Genomic DNA, 18,315 nt, shown 5'->3' with positions numbered 1-18,315 from the left:
TTTTATTTATGCTGTTTCATCGAATATTTCCCCTTTCACTTCTTGTATCATTTTTTTTGTTTCCTTACGTTGGGCTTTGCCTTTCTCTGATGCCTCCCTGATTAGCTTAATAACTGACCTCCTGAATTCTTTTTCAGGTAAATCAGGAATTTCTTCTGGGTTTGGATTCATTGCTGGTGAGCTATTGTGATTTTCGGGGGGGTGTTAAAGAACCTTGTTTTGTCATATTACCAGACTTGATTTTCTGGTTCCTTCTCATTTGGGTAGGCTCTGTCAGAGGGAAAGTCTAGGGCTGAAGGCTGTTGTTCAGATTCTTTTGTCCCATGGGTGTTCCCTTGACATAGTAGTCTCCCCCTTTTCCTATGGATGTGTCCTCCTGAGAGAGCCGAGCTGAAGTGATTGTTATCTCTCTTCTGGATCTAGCTACCCAGCAAGTCTACCAGGCTCCAGGCTGGTACTGGGGTTGTCTGCACGGAGTCCTGTGTTGTGTACCATTTGTGGGTCTCTCAGCCGTGGATACCAGCACCTGTCCCTGTGGAGGTGTCAGCGGGGTGAAATGGACTCTGTGAGGGTTCTTAGCTTTGGTGATTTAATGCACTATTTTTATGCTGGTTGGCTCTCTATTAGGAGGTGGTGCTTTCTGGAGAGCATCAGCTGTGGTAGTATGGGGAGGAACAAACAGTGGATGGGGCTGTAGAACTCCCAAGAGTATATGCCTTTTGTCTAGAGTTCCCAAGGTGGGTAGGGAAGGACCATTGGGTGGGGGCAGGGCTAGGCATGTCTGAGCTCAGGCTCTCCTTGGGCATTTCTTGCCACAGCTGCTGTGGGGGATGGGGGTGAGGTTTCCAGGTCAATGGAGTTGTGTTCCTAGGAGGATTATGGCTGCCTCTGCTGAGTCATGCAGATTGGTCAGGGAAGTGGGGGAAAACCAGCAGTTACAGGCCTCACCTAACTCCCATGCAATCTGAGGGGCCTGTCTCACTCCCACCATGCCTCCACTAACAGCACCAAGTCTGTTTCCAGGGAGTGGGCAAGCAGGGCTGAGAACTTGCCCCAGGCTACCTGTTTCCCAGCTGCAAAAGCAAATATGGCTTTCCTTCTTCACCCGCCTGTGGAGTCTGCCCACCAGATTCACGCCCTTCCCTGAGTTCTGGGAAGGAGACATCTCCATCAGTTCAAAATGTTACAAAGTTCAGCTGTCAATTTCCTTTTCCCTGTGGCCTTTCCCCGGTGACTCTGGCTGCCCTCCCGAAGGACCCCTGTGAGGACAGGCAGAAATGGTTTGTTAGGGAACCCAGGGAGCTGACAAGGCTTTGCCTGCTGCTTCCTCTCTCTACCCCTGTATTTTGCTCAGCTCTCTCAATTGACTCAGTTCCAGGTAAGGTCAGAATCTTCTCCCATAACGTAGACCTTCAGGTTCCATAGTGGGGGTATGTGTTTGAGGGATCTCTCTTTCCCACTTCCACAGTTTGGGTACTCACAGTATTTGGGGTGTGTCTCCCGGGTCCTGTAGGAGCAATCCACTTCCTTCAGAGGGTCTGTGGGTTCTCTCGGCTTTCCTGATTTATTCCTGCTGTCATTCTGGAGCAAAAAATCATGATGCGAGGCACCACAGGCTGCTCTGTCCATCAGAGTTGGAGCTGCAATCTAGTCCTGCCTCCCGTCTGCCATGATCTGCCCATCCCCCTAAACATTTTAAATAATCATATGTTTCTTGTTAAGTTTTAAGGGCTCTTTTTATGTTATACATATTAGCCCTGAGTTATATTTATGACAAAAACTTATCTCCCTTTCTCTTACATGCCTTTTATTTACATGTAGAAAGACTTTTTCTATCCTGAGATTATAAGAACAGTATTATTTTCCTTTTCCTTTAACACACTTAGACACTTGATCTACTGGAATATGGAATATTTTTGTTTATGGTATGAGGGAGAGAATAAGTTTAATTTTTCCCAGAAGTTCTCTGGTGTCCCAGTAGCATTTGTGGACTAGTCTGTTTTCTTTTTATTTCACTAACTGGAAATACCACATCATGCTCTAAATGATGTGACCTACAGTAAAATTTATCTTAATTGACCTCCACTTAACAGACCAAATGGGTTAATTGATAGTCTCTGTTCTCTCTGTAAAACATACTGATGGAAGACCACGGTAAGCTTAATGTTTACTATTAATAGGCTACTTAATACTATGCTGGTATGATTCTGTTTCTTGCTTGTGGTTTTAGATCACTGATACTCAGATGACCATTCTACAAACTTAATGTGAGCTCTGCTTGCCATTGTGTATTTATTATTTAATTTAATATTATATAAAGCAGTAAAATATGAAAGGAAGGAAAGGTGCTGTTTCGGAGAAAGCTAAATTAGGTGCTTTAGAAAGGAAAAATGGGTCACCAAAAATTTTGTGGCCAGTAAGGACATTGTATACAGTTTACTTAAATGTTATAGCATATATAGATCTAAGTTCTAGGAGCAGGTAATGAAATATGGATATAAAGGATTACTTTTCTCCTATAGAAAAACTTGTAAAGTTTAGCAACAAAACCAAATGGTTAAATTTGAGTGCAGTTTGGTATATGAGAGGAAGTTTATCTTCTGAATTATAGACCTTTAAAAATATATTATCTTGTAAAACATTTTAATGATGTAACTGTTGTAGTCCATTTGTGCTGCTGTAACAAAATACCTGAGAATTGGTAATTTATAAAGAATAGAAATTTATTTCTCTGAGTTCTGGAAGCTGAGAATTCCAAGATCCAGGTACTGGCAGGTTTGGTGTCTGGTAAGGGTTCAGTCTCTGCTTCCAAGATGATGCCTTGAACATTGCATCCTCCAGAAAGGAGGCATAATATGTCCTCATATGACAGAAGGCAGAGGGGGGAAAAGAGACAAACTCCCTCTTTCAGTCCCTTCTCTAATGTTACGTAATCCCAATCACCAGTGTGGAGCCCTAATGATCAGAGGCCCTAACTTCTAGTAACATCACTTTGGTTATTAGGTTTTAACTCAGCTTTTGGGGAGGATACCACATTCAAACCCTAGCAGCAACTCATAACTTTACATTATAAGTACATAGACCAATTAAAATTTGTTAACAAAAACCTAGATTCGTAGTAGGCTAAATGTAGTGTTTTCATACCGCAGACTGGTGTCTGTAGGCATTTTGAACATGATGTGGTATTTCTAACTAGTGAGTTAAAAATACTGATCTTTAACTCTAAAATTAAGAGAATGAAAACTAGATTACTGCATTGTATTAGTTTTCTGTCATATGACAACTTCAAAACTTAGTGACTTGAAACAATAACCACTTATCATATCACACAGTTTCTATGGTCAGAAATCAGGGAGTAGTTCAGGTGGGTGGTCTGGCTCATGAGTTTATAGCCAAAACGATAGCCAGGGCTGCAGTCATCTGAAGCCTTGACTAGGGCTAAAGATTACATTTTCGAAATGATTAACTCATGGAATGCTGATTGTTGGCAAGAGCCATCATTTCTTCCCCATGTGGGTCTGTCCATGAGGCTACCTTAAGCGTATTCATAGCATGGTAGCTAGCCTCCCTCCAGAATGTGTGATCCAAGAGAGAGAGTGAGGTAAAAGATGTAAAGTCTTTTATGACCTAGTTCTAGAAGTCACATACCATCTGTCACATCTACTATATATTTTTGTTAAAACTGAATCAGTAGGACAGCTCACATCAAAGGAGGAGGAATCAGACTCCAACTCTTAAAAAGGAGAGAAACCACCACACTGCAGATATTTATTTTGTGTGTGTGGATCAATGAAGGGGAAGAGATTAATGTATAATGTTTGGTCTTCTTTTTAGGACACTGCCTTAGGAAAACCACGAGAGGTGTTTCGACTTCCTACAGATTTGACAGCATGTGACAACCGTCTTTGTGCATCTATCCATTTCTCATCTTCTACCTGGGTTACCTTGTCAGATGGAACTGGAAGATTGTATGTCATTGGAACAGGTGAACGTGGAAATAGTGCTTCTGAAAAATGGGAGGTGAGGGTTTGTTTAAGACTTATGCAAAGTCCAGAAAGTATATGTAAATTACACCCTACTTATTTTAAAATGACACTTTTCAAGGATGGTTTACATGTGATCTGTTGTTTGTTTGATATATAATGTTTTGGATCTCTTTTTAACTAAATTATAAAATGTATATTTTTCACAAACTGTTACATTAACCACTCCTGTTTTGATCTGGAGTCAGTACAGTTGTCAAGAATTGCATTCATTTTTCAGCAGACATCTTACATGCGTAGAGTACTTCATTAAGCATTGACATTGCCTCCTCATTCTTGAAGAGTTGACCAAAAGCTTATGTTAGGATGTTTTTCTCCTCTGCCGTTATGTTAGATTTGCTGGGATGTTTACATTGGTCAAATAGTGGTCAAATTACCAGAATATTCTCTACTTAGAAAAATACATGATATAAATACATAGTTATATGCCAATTTCCAAGACAACATTTTTACTTTAATTTAAAAAATTAGATATAAATCTAAATGGTAGGTTAGGATTTTAATAGTAATAAATAAGGAATTAATTTCTCTAGAACTACAGTTTTTGAAAGTAGAAGAAAATGAGGCCAAGTAGATAATCAAAAGATTTAGTTTACTGCTTCAGCTCCTTTGAGTTATGCTAATAAGTGTATTGTAATATTGCTACTGTCTGAATCTCAGCAGGTAGCCTTTAGTTCTGGGTAAATAAAGAGATGCGAGCTTAATATATTTATGTCTTATAAAATAATTTCATCTGACCAACAGATGCCTACAAAGACCAGGCTTTAATTACTTGAGAAAAACCAGTTAGGTCTTAGAACCAAATGGTTTACCTACCTTACTAAGTTATACTAAATGTTATACTACCAAATTATAGTATGTTCAGAATACACAGTAAATAACCAGAACAGCAGTAGCCTGTTTACAAGAGCCTGTTGCATTCACAGTTTCAGATGTTCATTGGATACTGTGACAATTTCTGTTTTGGCCTTTAGTAACAACTTTTATTTTTCTGAAAAACAGAAGTAATGTGGTATGTAGCACAGCTACCTGAAACAGTTGGAAGGTATTTTGAGAATAATGGGCAGGAGAGATATGAGTGGGAATTTATCTGGTATTGAGCTGTATGGATTCTGTAGATTTTGAACAGGACAAACCTACTTGGCTCACTTTCATCTTAAAAATAATACCACACATTATTTCATATGGGCTTATACTTCTTTTGGTTTTGTTTTGTGTATCCCCTTGGCATGTATTAAACCTTCAATAATATCTTTTAAATAAATTTAAAAACTTAAATCTACCTTGTGCCTTGTTTAGCGTATGCTGCCCTAATGAAATAAGCTCCCTTCAGAGATGTTTTCAGCTAATAATAGTTTTGACTAGGTACTGGTGGGAGAGGGAGGAGACTTGGGCATTAATTGAGGTGGGAGGGATACTGTGGAATATTGGTCACTTTAAGAAACAATTCAGGAGGGTTTTAGGACTTTAGGGTAATTAATATAACAGAGAAGCTAAAAGTAGAAGTGATTACGGAGCATGGTGGGGGGTAAGGGGGCCAAGGGTGGTGGTGTTGGTGATTACTGAAGTTTAAGAAGAGAAATTAAAGGAGACAGCTTGCTTTCCAAATGTGTTGCCTCTAATACCATGGAAGTGCCGTGTATCAACGGTATCACAGTTTAGATGCTGGGCTTGTTCAGAAAACTAGAAACTTCAGCCTAACAATTTTTAAAAGTACGCCATCTACTCTTTTGGTTTCATTCCAGTTCCTTTCACTCATACTAGAAAGAAAAAAAGAAACAATAAACTAGCTACTTGTTCTTGCCAAAACTTGTCATTTTCTGTTCTTCCCTTTTGTTTCCACTATTCCCCCAAACAATAGCAAAACCCAATCAACCAATACAAACCTGCCTTCATCTGTCATCTCTGTTTTGAATATTTAAGGATTTTTTTTTTTAAGCTTTTGCTTTTTCTGTTTATGGAAATCTTAAGAATGGATTCTGAAGGCCCACTACTTGAATGATTTTGGCAGATGTTCAAATACATAGGGAAGTTGATGACATTAAAGCACATTTTTCTTTGTAGATTTTCAAGTAAGAGTAGATATGTGGGGATTCCAGGTACAGGTTTTGTTTTTTGTTTTTTGTTTTTGTTTTTTAAAGCTACTTTTTTTTCAGTTAGGCTTTTTCTCGACTGTCCATATCTTATTTGGAAATCTTGTTTAGGAAGCAGCCTTAAAACCTTCTCTATTTTGTATTTACTCTTAAAAATGTAATAGTTGTTGAGATCTTGTGTTTGGGGTATAAGAAAGAATTTAATAAGATTTTGTGTGTTTCTGTATGATGCTTAGATAAGATTTTGTGCGTTTTTATATGATGCTTTTTGCTTTTCAAAAAATACTTTAGGATTATATTTTAAATAGAGTTTGTTAACTTATTCTTAAATGCTAATAGGCTCTTTTGATTTTGAGAAAAAACATGTTTTGGTGATTTATTCTTCAATGTTTTTTACTCTTGCCTTTGTAAACTTCCAGAGAATAAACAAACAAAAAACAGGAAAAAGGCATACACACATGCACACTCATATACAATAGCTAGAAACTGAGAGTAAGCAAGGTAGCCAAGACTAATGATCAGGTTTTTTTCTTATACAAATAAATATTTTCTTAAAAGTTCTATCCTCAGGGAACATTATCTAAACTTGCAGTCTTTATGTAAAGGCCTTTTTATTTTTAAATTTCTTGTAATAGTATCCAAAATAACTGTTGAATCACCAGAATCCTATGTATTCCCTCTATACTATCTGTGTTCATGTAATTATGTACACTTTTTTATGTGTGTAATTTTGTTTTGTAGATTATGTTTAATGAAGAACTTGGGGATCCTTTTATTATAATTCACAGTATCTCATTGCTAAATGCTGAAGAACATTCTATAGCTACCCTACTTCTTCGAATAGAGAAAGAGGAATTGGATATGAAAGGAAGTGGTTTCTATGTTTCTCTGGAGTGGGTCACTATCAGTAAGAAAAATAAAGGTAAAACAAAAGTCTGAATCTCTCTTTACTGGTTGGCATTATTTAGTAGATTTTGAAACGCAAAGCTGTCCCTGTAAATACTGTTTGCTGTTTCTTGGGCATTGTGTTACAATTCTGGCACCTGCCACCACTGGTGGAATGAATATGTATAGATAGTTTTTCCTCAGGTATATTTTGTAGAAAAAAAATTGCAGTGTGCATCCACAGCCAATTATGCCTTTTATATAAAAGAAGACATTGTTATATAAATTTTGAATAATTTAACAGGCATATTTTTAATATATACAAAAATATATGCATATATATGTGTGATACACAAAAATTTATACCTAAAACTAAATGTAAATTAATAAATTATAGTGTAATTTAAATGTAAATAAATATAAATACTCATTTGGAAATGAATGTCTTTATTTCATTAAATTACAGGTATTATTTCTTTTAAATCTAATTGAACTTCATTATTTGTTTCTACATTTAGGAAAACTGTTACTTTTTCTCACCTGTTGTGCTCCCCAGTTTAGAATAGTCCTGAACTTTGGTCTGTTTGAATCTGTCTGTCAAGCTTCTAACTTGACATTAAAAATTACAATCTCATGAATTAATTAGGATTTCTTTAAGGTATTAAGAAATCTCTTTGCCTTTGCTTAGTTCGTGCTGACTCATTGAGTGTTTTCTTTTTTAACTGTAGTTGAGTACTGAGAATGCTTGTTTCCGTAATGACTCTGTGCTCTTTTTCTCAGTAGTTTTTATTAGCTGACTCATTTATGAGTAAGTTAATATCATTCATCTCTGTAGAAAAATATTTCTTTACCATAGCTGCTAGTTTGCAATTCAATAAAGACTATTAGTATTTGTTTCCTAAGAGGGTTTTGCCTTTTATTCTAAAACAGCCATCTATCTTTCTATCTATCTATCTAATAGATATCTCAAAATAGTTTATAAATAAACTGAATAAGTCTCCTGGATTTGTTCTTTGAAGTATTCAATATAATTTATTAGTTCTTTGTGGTTTTTTATTAGTTCTTTGTAGTTTTATCTCTGGAGGAACACAGTAACTTTAAACTTTAAATTAGATATTAGAAAACTTTTTTGAAATCCCAGTTGGTAACCATAAGATCTATGTCACAGCTATCCAAGTATGCCCACACAGTGCAAAAGCAGCCATAGACAATATATAAATGAATGAGTATAGTTGTGTTCCAGTCATACTTTATGGACATTAAAATTTGAATTTTATGTTTTTTTGACATATATTTAAATATTATTCTTTAAATATTACTATTTTAACAATTTAAAAATATAAAATTCATGCTTAGCTCACAGGCCATACAAAAATAGGCCTAGATTCAGCTTTGGCTCAAGGGTCCTAGTTTGCAGAACCCCTGCTTTAGATAATGGAAGCCTTAATTTTTTTAAGGTACATAATTCAGAATCTTACAGGAGACATTGTCATGCATATTCCTCCTCCTTTCTCCAAGACGCTTGGTTCTGTAACATCTTTTTCTCAATCTGTGGTAACTCATCACATTGCCTCAGAACATAGCAGTACTCTGCTCCAGCTCTGTCTTCTCCATCCCCTTCGTCTTCATTTCTTTGCCTCAACTGGACAGATACATTGAGACTAACCTTTTATCTCCCAAGATTGTAGTTGTAGAATAATTAATTCTCTTTATTGTTCCCTTTATCTTTCTTTTATATCTTGTTCCTTCTCTCCCAATTACTAATATGATTGGTTTTTTTTTTCTTTTTCTTTTTAGTTAACAGAACAGTATTTTTGTAAACTATTTTTAATGAAACATATCATAAATTATATTTATGGTCAGATAAGTTTGAAAATGTGGACATAAAATAGCTCCATTACACATTAAGCATATTAAAGTTTCTAAAAATTGTGAGTAAAAAAAATTTAGGTTAGATGCAAAGGCTCATGCCTGTAATCTCAGCACTTTGGGAGGTCAAAGCAGGAGGATCACTTGAGCCCAGGAGTTTGAGACCAGTCTGGGCAACATAGTGAGCCACTGTCTTTACAAAAATTACAAAAACATTAGCTTGGCGTGGTGGTGTGCACCTATAGTTCCAGCTACTCAGGAGGATTGCTTGAGCCTGGGAGTTTGAGGCTACAGTGAGCTGTGATTGTGCCACTGCATTTTAGCCTGGGCAACAGGGCAAGACCCTGTCTCAGACAAACAAAAAACAATTTACGTTTAATTTTAACCTAGCATTTCTCCACATATTTAACCATGGAATCCAGTTTTTGAGACTTCCTATTCTTTTCTGTCCCATGCATGTTGGGAAAGGCCACCCTATAAATATGTAATGTCTGTGTTTGGATCTTTAAAGTCAAGTAGGACTTTTGGCCCTGCATGTATCTATAGGGGAAGTGTAGGAGTTTTGTTCATTCATTAAATTACAAGCCTGTTCTTAAATATGTGTGAATTGAATGTGTGAATGTAGGTGAGGATTTTGAGTAAAAACAATGAGATATTTTAGAACAGATGGTATTATTATGTAAAAACTCACAATAATATGACATTGAGTTGTGACTTCTGACTACTCAGTATGAAGCCTACAAGTATAACCCACTTTAAAGAGTAACAGTATAGGTAAAAGTATGGAGTCAGCTAAAATGTTTGAGTACTTTTTAAAGCAAAAAATTACTGTCTTTATAGGAAAATAAGTTTAATTTGTCAAACTTTTGGAATACAGTTAATTGTTTATATCTTAAAAGTAGCACTAATTTATGTTTAATTATAAGCATATAGATAAATGTCTTGAGTGTGTAAAAAAAAAATCATTTCTGCTATAAATTTATTTCATTGTTAAAATGCCCCTTATCAGGAGTTAGAGCAGGCAGAAAAATAGTCCACACTGCATGTTTCCCTTGTCCTCAGTTTGTCAATTTTCAGAAGAAACTTATCACATACCTGCTGAGAAGGCAGACAGGCTTTAGTCAAGGAGAGGTAGGTCATACAGAAGCTGTTATTCCAAGTAAGCCAGTCATGTTGGAGTTCTGGGACACTGCTGTCTAATAGATTTCTCCAAGATGAACATGTTTTATATATGTAGTATTCACTTCAATAGCTACTAGCCATGTGTGGCTATTGAGCAATTAAAATGTGGCTAGCGTGACTGAGGAATTTAAATTTTACTTAATTTTAAGTAGACACTTCTGGCCAGTGACTACCACATTAGACAGGACAATCGGGAACAAATTTCACCAGACCTGGTATTTTAAAATAGGGACTTATTTACAGAAAATTAGGTTGTAAATTGTTTATCCTTATGAAAAGACTCTTAATAGTGTACCTTTTAATAATACATTAAAATTATTTAATTATAATTAAAATCAATTTTTAAATATCAAAATATTTTGATAATAGTTTTTATTTGTAATGTTTTGTTCTAAAATACTTTTTCTTACAGATAGTAAAAAATATGAAATTATTAAGCGTGATATTCTCCGTGGAAAGTCAGTGCCACATTATGCTGCTATTGAGCCTGATGGAAATGGTCTAATGATTGTATCCTACAAGTCTTTCACATTTGTTCAAGCTGGTCAAGATCTTGAAGAAAATATGGATGAAGACATGTCAGAGAAAATCAAAGGTAATTTTTTTCTTAATAGAGCTTATTTGTATTTGCATAAACATATATTTATGTCTTTTGTTTTCCCAGTTAGGTTAATAGTTCTACAAGGGCAAGATAGATGCATAATTTTTTCTTTATTTTCTCATGTATTTTCCAGAAGTCTTTTATAAGGTATACCACCTTCATAGTGTGAATGAACTGGTTTAATTTGATCATTTTGTTATTACCAAAAATGTTTTTTAAAAAAATCGTTTATTAGCTTCCTTGATTAGGTGCTTAATAAATAGTTATCAAATAAATGTCTATTTGCTATTAGTATTGATGGTATTAATAGTGTAATATTAAAGATATTAATTTTAAAAAATAAGCTAACGTACCTGTTCTTACCTTTTATACTAAACTGAAAGTAAGTTCCTTGAGGGCAGAATCACATAATTTTATCAATGTTGAATGAATGAATGAAGGTTATGTTTTAGCATGAAAAGACTGGCCAGGCAAGGCAGCTCACGCCTGTAATCCCAGCATTTTGGGAGGCCTAGGCGGGCAGATCACAAGGTCAGGAGATCGAGACCATCCTGGCTAACACGATGAAACCCCGTCTCTAATAAAAATACAAAAAAAAATCCGAGTGTGGTGGCGGGCGCCTGTAGTGCCAGCTACTTGGGAGGCTGAGGCAGGAGAATCGCATGAACCTAGGAGGCAGAGGTTGTTGTGAGCCAAGATTGTGCCACTGCACTCCAGCTTGGGTGACAGTGAGACTGCCTCAAAAAAAAAAAAAGAAAAGACTAACGAATTTCAGAAGAAATTTATATTTGTATATAAAGAACAGACATTCTTTTAAAGCTATTCAAGAGAACATTCCTCTGTAAAAATTACTGTTCATATTGCTGATGTTCATAGCCAGAGAATAATATGTTTTACTTAACAGATATTTTTATAATATTTAACAATTCTACATATTATTCTTTGAATCTGCCTTTTTTGTTAAACAAGTTAATTATTTTAAAAAATTAGTTTTACCTTTTTATTTTTAAGTGAAAGCACGTTGATTAAGTAAAGAAATAAAAGAATGGCTACTCCATAAGCAGAGCAACCTAGGTTTACTATTTTTGGATGCTTTAAAAAATGAATATTAATGTAATATATAATTGAAAAATATTTTCCACAGGTTTATAAATATATGCACCTCTGAATACAAAAACCTGTGCTTAGTAGGCCTTTTCTTTAGACTTTTAACACCTTGGTTTCCTCATATGGGATTCGTTTTTTGTTAAATTATCCCTAAGATCCTTTCCTGAATAAATGTTACTATTCTGTCTAATTATAATGCTAACCTCATCCAAAGCTTAGCCAGAATAGCTATTTATTTCTCTGGATCATGTGTCTTTAGAATTCCTTTGGTAAGCAATTTCGAGGGAATAGAATGAATGCCTTAATCTTTGGAACCATTCTGCCCAGATAACTTGGAACCATGTAGTTCCAAGACAGATTGAAGCCTAAGTGGGACACATGTGTTTAAATCACTACCACAGATATTGTTTTTCTTGATGACATCTCATGCTATATCTCGAGTTCCCTCCAAATTCATTGTTTATTTTGTCATAGGATTTTCATAGTAATAAAGGAAAAGTGTTGTAATTTTTAAAAATTATGGGTAGTTTGGTCATTGATGGGCATGTGTAATACTTTCTGAATATTAATATATATACTGGTTTCCTCTTCTGTTAACTTCAAGAAGACTGGTATTATCTATTGGCTATTTGGCATTTTAATAACATGTTTTTAAAGACCTAAAACACAATCTCTAAAGGCATAGAAAGGTACTCAAAGCAACCAATAATTGAGAAAGTTATTTAGGTGTTTGTATACATTCAACAATGTATACAATGGGGAGGTGATTAAAAAACTGTGACTTTACCTTTAGTCTACATCCATGGCCTTTCATTAATTAATACATTTTTAAAATTTCAACTTTTATTTTAGATTGAGGGGGTACATGTCAATGTTGTTTTACCTGGGTGTATTGCGTGGTGCTTAGATTTGGGGTATGATTGATCCTGTCACCCAGGTACTGAGCATAGTACCCAACAGTTACTTTTTCCATCCTTTCTACCCCCTCTAGTAGTCCCTATTGTGTGTTGTTGCCATCTTTATGTCCATGAGTACCCAGTGTTTAGCTCACACTTATAAGTGAGATCATGTGGTATTTGGTTTTCTGTTCCTGCACTAATCTGCATAGGATAATGGCCACTTGCTACATTCATGTTGCTGCAAAGGACATGATTTTGTTCTTTTACCTGGCTGTGTAGTATTCCATGGTGTATATGTGCCACATTGTTTTTATTCAGTCCACTGTTGATGGGCACCTATGTTGATTCCATGTCTTTACTGTGGTGAATAGTGCTGTGATGAACATACTAGCGCATGTGTCTTTATGGCAAAAAAAATTATTTATTTTTTGTATATATACCCACTATTGAGATAACTGGGTTGAATTGTTGTTCTGTTTTAAGGTCTTTGAGAAATCTCCAAACTGCTTTCCACAGGGGCTGAATTAATTGACATTCCCACCAATAGTGTGTCAGCATTCCCTTTTCTCCACAGCCTTATCAGCATGTATTGTTTTTTGACTTTTTATTAATAGCCATTCTGACTGGTGTGAGATGATATTCTCCTTGTAGTTTCGATTTGCAAGTGCAAATCTCTGATAATTAGTGCTAATGATTAGTGATGTGGAGTATTTTTTCATGTTTGTTGGCCATTTGTATGTCTTGTTTTGCGAAGTGCTGTTCATGTCTTTTGCCCATTTTTTAATGGAGTTATTTGTTTTTTGCTCGTTCAGTTGTTTAAGTTCCTTATAGAGCCTTGATATTAGACTTTTTGTTGGGTGCATAGTTGCAAATATTTTCTCTGATTCTGTAGTTTGTTTACTCATAGTTTCTTTTGCTGTGGAGGAACTCTTTCATTTAATTAGGTACCATTTGTCAATTTTTTTGTTGTTGAAATTCCTTTTGAGTACTTAGTCATAATTCATTCTCAAGGCCAGTGTCCACAATGGTGTCTCCTAGGTTTTCTTCTAAGATTCTTACAGTTCGAGGTCTTAAATTTAAATCTTCAGTTCATCTTGAGTTAATTTTTGTATATGGTGAGAGGTAGGGGACCAGTTTCATTTTTCTGCATATGGCTAGCCAGCTATCCCAGCACCCTTATTGAATAGGGACTCCTTTCCCTATTGCTTGTTTTTGCCGCCTTTATCAAAGATTATCAGATGGGTATAGGTGTGTGGCTTTATTTCTTGGTCCACTGGTCTGTGTATCTGTTTTTGTACTTTTTTTGGTTACTGTAGCCCTATAGTATACTCTGAAGTCAGTCAGTGTGATGCCTCTGGCTTTGTTCTTTTTGTTTAGGATGGCTTTGGCTATTCGGGCTCTTTTTTGGATCCATATGAATTTTAGAATAGTGTTTTCTAGTTCTGTGAAAAATGACATTGGTAGTTTGATAGGAATAGCATTTAATCTGTAGTTTGTTTTGAGCAGTATGGACATTTTAACGATATTGATTCTTCCAATCCATTAGCTTGGAATGTCTTTCCAGCTGTCTGTGTCATTTGTTATTTCTTTCAGCAGTGCTTTGTAATTCTCCTTGTAGAGATGTTTCACCTCCTTTTTAGATGAATTCCTAGGTATTTTATTATTATTATTATTATTGGCAGCTACAGTAAATGGGATTGTGTTCTTGATTTGGCTCTCAGCTTGAACATTATTGGTTTGTAGAAATGCTACTGATTTTCGTACATTGATTTTGTATTCTGAAACTTTACTGAAGCCATTTGTCAGTTCTAGGAGCCTTTTGGTGGAATCTTTAGGGTTTTCTAGGTATAGAATTACATCATCTGCAAAGTTTGACTTTTCCTAATTGGATACCTTTTATTTATTTCTTTTGCCTGATTGCTCTGGTTAGTACTTCCAGGACTATGTTGAATAGGGCAGTAAGAGTAAGCATCCTTGTCTTGTTTCAGTTCTCAAGAGGAATGCTTCATTTTTGCCTGTTCAGTATGATGTTGGCTGTGAGTTTGTCATAGATGGCTCTTGTTATTTTGAAGTATGTTCCTTTGATGCCTAGTTTCTTAAGGATTTGTATAGTGAAGAGTTGTTGGATTTTACTGAACACTTATTCTTCATCTATTGAGGTGATAATATGATTTTCGTTTTTAACTCTGTTTATGTAGTGAATCACATTTATTGATTTGCATATGTTAAACTAACCTTGCATCCCCAGGAATGAAGCTTACTTGATCATAGTCAATTAACTTTTTGATGTGCTGTTGGATTCAGCTTGCCAGTATTTTGATGAAGATTTTTACATCTATGTTCATCAGGGATATTGGCCTGTAGTTTTTATTTGTGTGTGTCTTTGCCAGGTTTTGGTATCAAGTTGATGCTGCCTTCATAGAGTGAGTTAGGGAGGGAGTTCCCCCTCCTCGATTTTTTTGGAATAGTTTCAGTAGAATTGGTACCAGCTTTTCCTTGTATGTCTAGTAGAATTCGGATGTGAATCCATCTGTCCAGGGCTTTCTTTGGTTGATAGATTTTTTTATTATTGATTGAATTTTGGAAGTTGATATTGGTCTGTTTAAGGTTTCAGTTTCTTTCTGATTCAGTCTTGGGAGATTGTGTTTCTAGGAATTTATCCATTTTCTCTGGATTTTCTAGTTTGTGTGATACAGGGGTTCATAATAGTCTCTGGGGTTTTTTTTTTTGTATTTCTGTGGAATTGGTTGCAATGTTACCTTTTCATTTCTGATTGTGTTTATTTGCATCTTCTCTCTTTTTGTTAATCTAGCTAACAGCCTATTGATCTTGTTTATCCTTTCAAAAAAAAACCAACTTTTGGTTTCATGGATTCATTGTTTGCATATTTGGGTCTCAATTTCATTCAGTTCTGCTTTGAGTTTAGTTATTTCTTTTCTTTTGCTAGCTTTGGTGTTAATTTGTTTTTTTTTTTTTTCTTGTTCTGGGTGTGATATTAAATCATTAATTTGAGACTTTTCTTACTTTTTGAGATAGATACATAGCACTTTTCTCTTAACACTGCTTTTGCTGCATCCCAGATAATTTCCATGATACTGTGTGGTTTTTGAGAGATCTTCTTGGTATTGATTTCTATTTTTATTCCACTGTGATCTTAGAATATGATTGGTATGATTTCATTTTTTATAATTTATTGAGACTTCCTTTATGGCTGAGCATGTGAGTGATCTTGGAGTATGTTCTGTGTGTAGATGAGTAGGATTTATATTCTGTGGTTGATGGGTGGGGTATTCTGTAGATGTCTTGTTAGATTAAATGTCAAATTTAAGTCCATAATTTTTTTATTTAGTTTTCTACCTTGATGATCTGTGTGATGCTGTGAGTGGTATGTTGAAGTTCCCCACTACTGTCTTGTGGCTAAGTCTTTCCATAGGTCTAGAAGTACTTGTTTTTATGTATCAGGGTGCTCCAATATTGAGCACATATATATTTGGGATAGTTCAGTCTTCTCATTGAATTGAACCCTTTATTATTATGTAATGCCCTTTGTCCTTTTTTACCTTTGTTGGTTTAAAGTCTGTTTTATCTGATGTAAGAATTGTGATTCCTGCCCTTTTTGTTTTCCATTTGCATAGCAAGTTTTTTTCCAGCCCTTTACTTTGAGCCTGTGGGTGTCATTATGTGTCAGATGGGTCTCTTGTAGAATGCAGATGGGCCTTGTTTTTTTTTTGTTTTTTGTTTTTTTTTTAAATCCAGCTTTCCACTCTGTGCCTTTCAAGTGGGATGTTTTGATCATTTACATTTAAGGTTAATATTGTTATGTGAAGTTTTGATTCTATCATGAAGTTGTTACTGATTGCTTTGTAGTTTCTATTGTATAGTTGCTTTACAGGGACTGTGGCTCTGTCCTTGTGTTTTTGTGGTAGCAGATACTGTTCTTTTGTTTCCCTGTTTAGAACTTCCTTAAAGATCTCTTGTTAAGGCTGGTATAGTGGTAACTAATTCTCTTAGTGCTTGCTTGTCTGGAAAAGATTTTGTTTCTCTTTCACTTATGAAGCTTAGTTTAGTGGGATATGAAATTCTTGGGTGGAATTTCTTTAAAAATTCTGCAAATAGGCCCTCAATCTCTCCTGGCTTGTGAGGTTTCTGCTGAGAAGTCTGTTGTTAGCCTAATGGGGTTCCCCTATGTAATCTCTTTTCTCTAGGTGCCTTTAAGGTTTTTTCTTTAGTGTTGACCTTGGACAGTCTAGTGCTATATGCCTTGTTGATCTTCATTTTGTATAGTATTTCTCAGGGATTCTCTGGATTTCTTATACCTGAATGTCTGCCTCTCTAGCAGGATTAGGGAAATTTTCTGAATTATTCCCTCAAATATGTTTTTCAGTTTGTTTAGTGTTTCTTCTCAGGAATGCCAGTAGTTCATAGGGTTGGTTACTTTACATAATTTCGTATTTCTCAGAGACTTTGTTCATTTTTTAAAAATTCCTTTTTCTTTATTTTTGTCTAGCTGGACTAGTTTGAAGGACTGGCCTTCAAGTTCTGGAATTCTTTCTTCTGCTTGGTCCAGTCTGTTGATAAAGCTTTCAATTGTATTTGGAAATTCCATAAGTGAGTTTTTCAATTCCAGAAGTTTGTATTGATTTCTTTTAAAGATGTTTATCTCTTCATTTCTTGGATTGCTTTAGAAGTTTCTTTGTATTGATTTTCAACCTTGTCTTAGATCTTGTTGAGCTTCCTTGCAATACATGCTTTGAATTCTTTGTGTCTTATTTCTGAGTGTCTATTTTGGTTAAGGACCATTTCTAGAGAGCTAGTGATATTTTTTGTCATGTCACTACATTCAGATTTTTTTATGGTGCCAGAATTCTTGCACTGGTTTCTTTTTTTTTTTTTTTTTTGAATTTTTTTATTATACTTTAAGTTCTGGGATACATATGCAGAACGTGCAGGTTTGTTACATAGGTATACACGTGCCATAGTGATTTGCTGCACTCATCAACCCGTCATCTACATTAGGTATTTCTCCTAATGCTATCCCTCCCCTAGCCCCCCACCCCCTGACAACCCCGGTGTGTGATGTTCCCCTCCCTGTATCCATGTGTTCTCATTGTTCAACTCCCACTTATGAGTGAGAACACGTGGTGTTTGATTTTCTGGTTTCTTATCTAGAGATCCTGGCACTTCAAATTTTTATAATATTTTTGTGCAGGTAGGATTTTTTCTTTTTCTTTCTTATAATATTATTTTTGTTTGTTTGTTTGTTTTCTTTCTCTTTCCCTCTGTAGGGGGTGTGACTGTAGAGAATGCTGAGTAGGGTCTTTGGGCTTTGCTTCCATAGCCCTGCGCACTTCTATTGGCAGGTTGTATATTGGGCTGTGCAGTTTAACCTACAAGCCTGTAGATGGTGCTTGTTAGTAACAGCCAATTGCAGCCAGTGCAGCAGGGTATATACTTAATCCTTGTTTACTGGGAGAACTCTGTTCCCTCAGGCAATGGGCTGATTCTTGGATTGCACAGTTGTCTGAGCTCCCTGCTCGGCACTGGGGAGTGGGGGCCAAGATGGGCAGGACGAGACTGGGCAGATCTGCCTACAGATCCCCCAGTGGCAGGTGTGGGCACCAGCGCTGAGGGAGAAT

At 35.7% G+C, this 18,315-nt stretch overlaps 1 protein-coding gene across 1 annotated transcript in view; it reads left to right on the top strand.

Annotated features, from left to right (window-relative positions):
- NUDCD1 (NudC domain containing 1) overlaps positions 1 to 18,315 on the top strand; it is a 92,964-nt gene that overhangs the window by 35,155 nt on the left and 39,494 nt on the right. The window contains exons 3-5 of the mRNA XM_054499878.2: positions 3,835 to 4,020; positions 6,878 to 7,058; positions 10,485 to 10,667. Of these exons, the coding sequence (XP_054355853.1) occupies positions 3,835 to 4,020; positions 6,878 to 7,058; positions 10,485 to 10,667 (550 nt within the window). The remainder of the gene's footprint in view (positions 1 to 3,834; positions 4,021 to 6,877; positions 7,059 to 10,484; positions 10,668 to 18,315) is intronic.

This window comes from Pongo pygmaeus, chromosome 7 (genome assembly GCF_028885625.2).
Source record: "Pongo pygmaeus isolate AG05252 chromosome 7, NHGRI_mPonPyg2-v2.0_pri, whole genome shotgun sequence".
Classification (NCBI taxonomy): Eukaryota; Metazoa; Chordata; class Mammalia; order Primates; family Hominidae; genus Pongo; species Pongo pygmaeus.
This window is presented reverse-complemented; position numbering and strand designations above follow the sequence as displayed.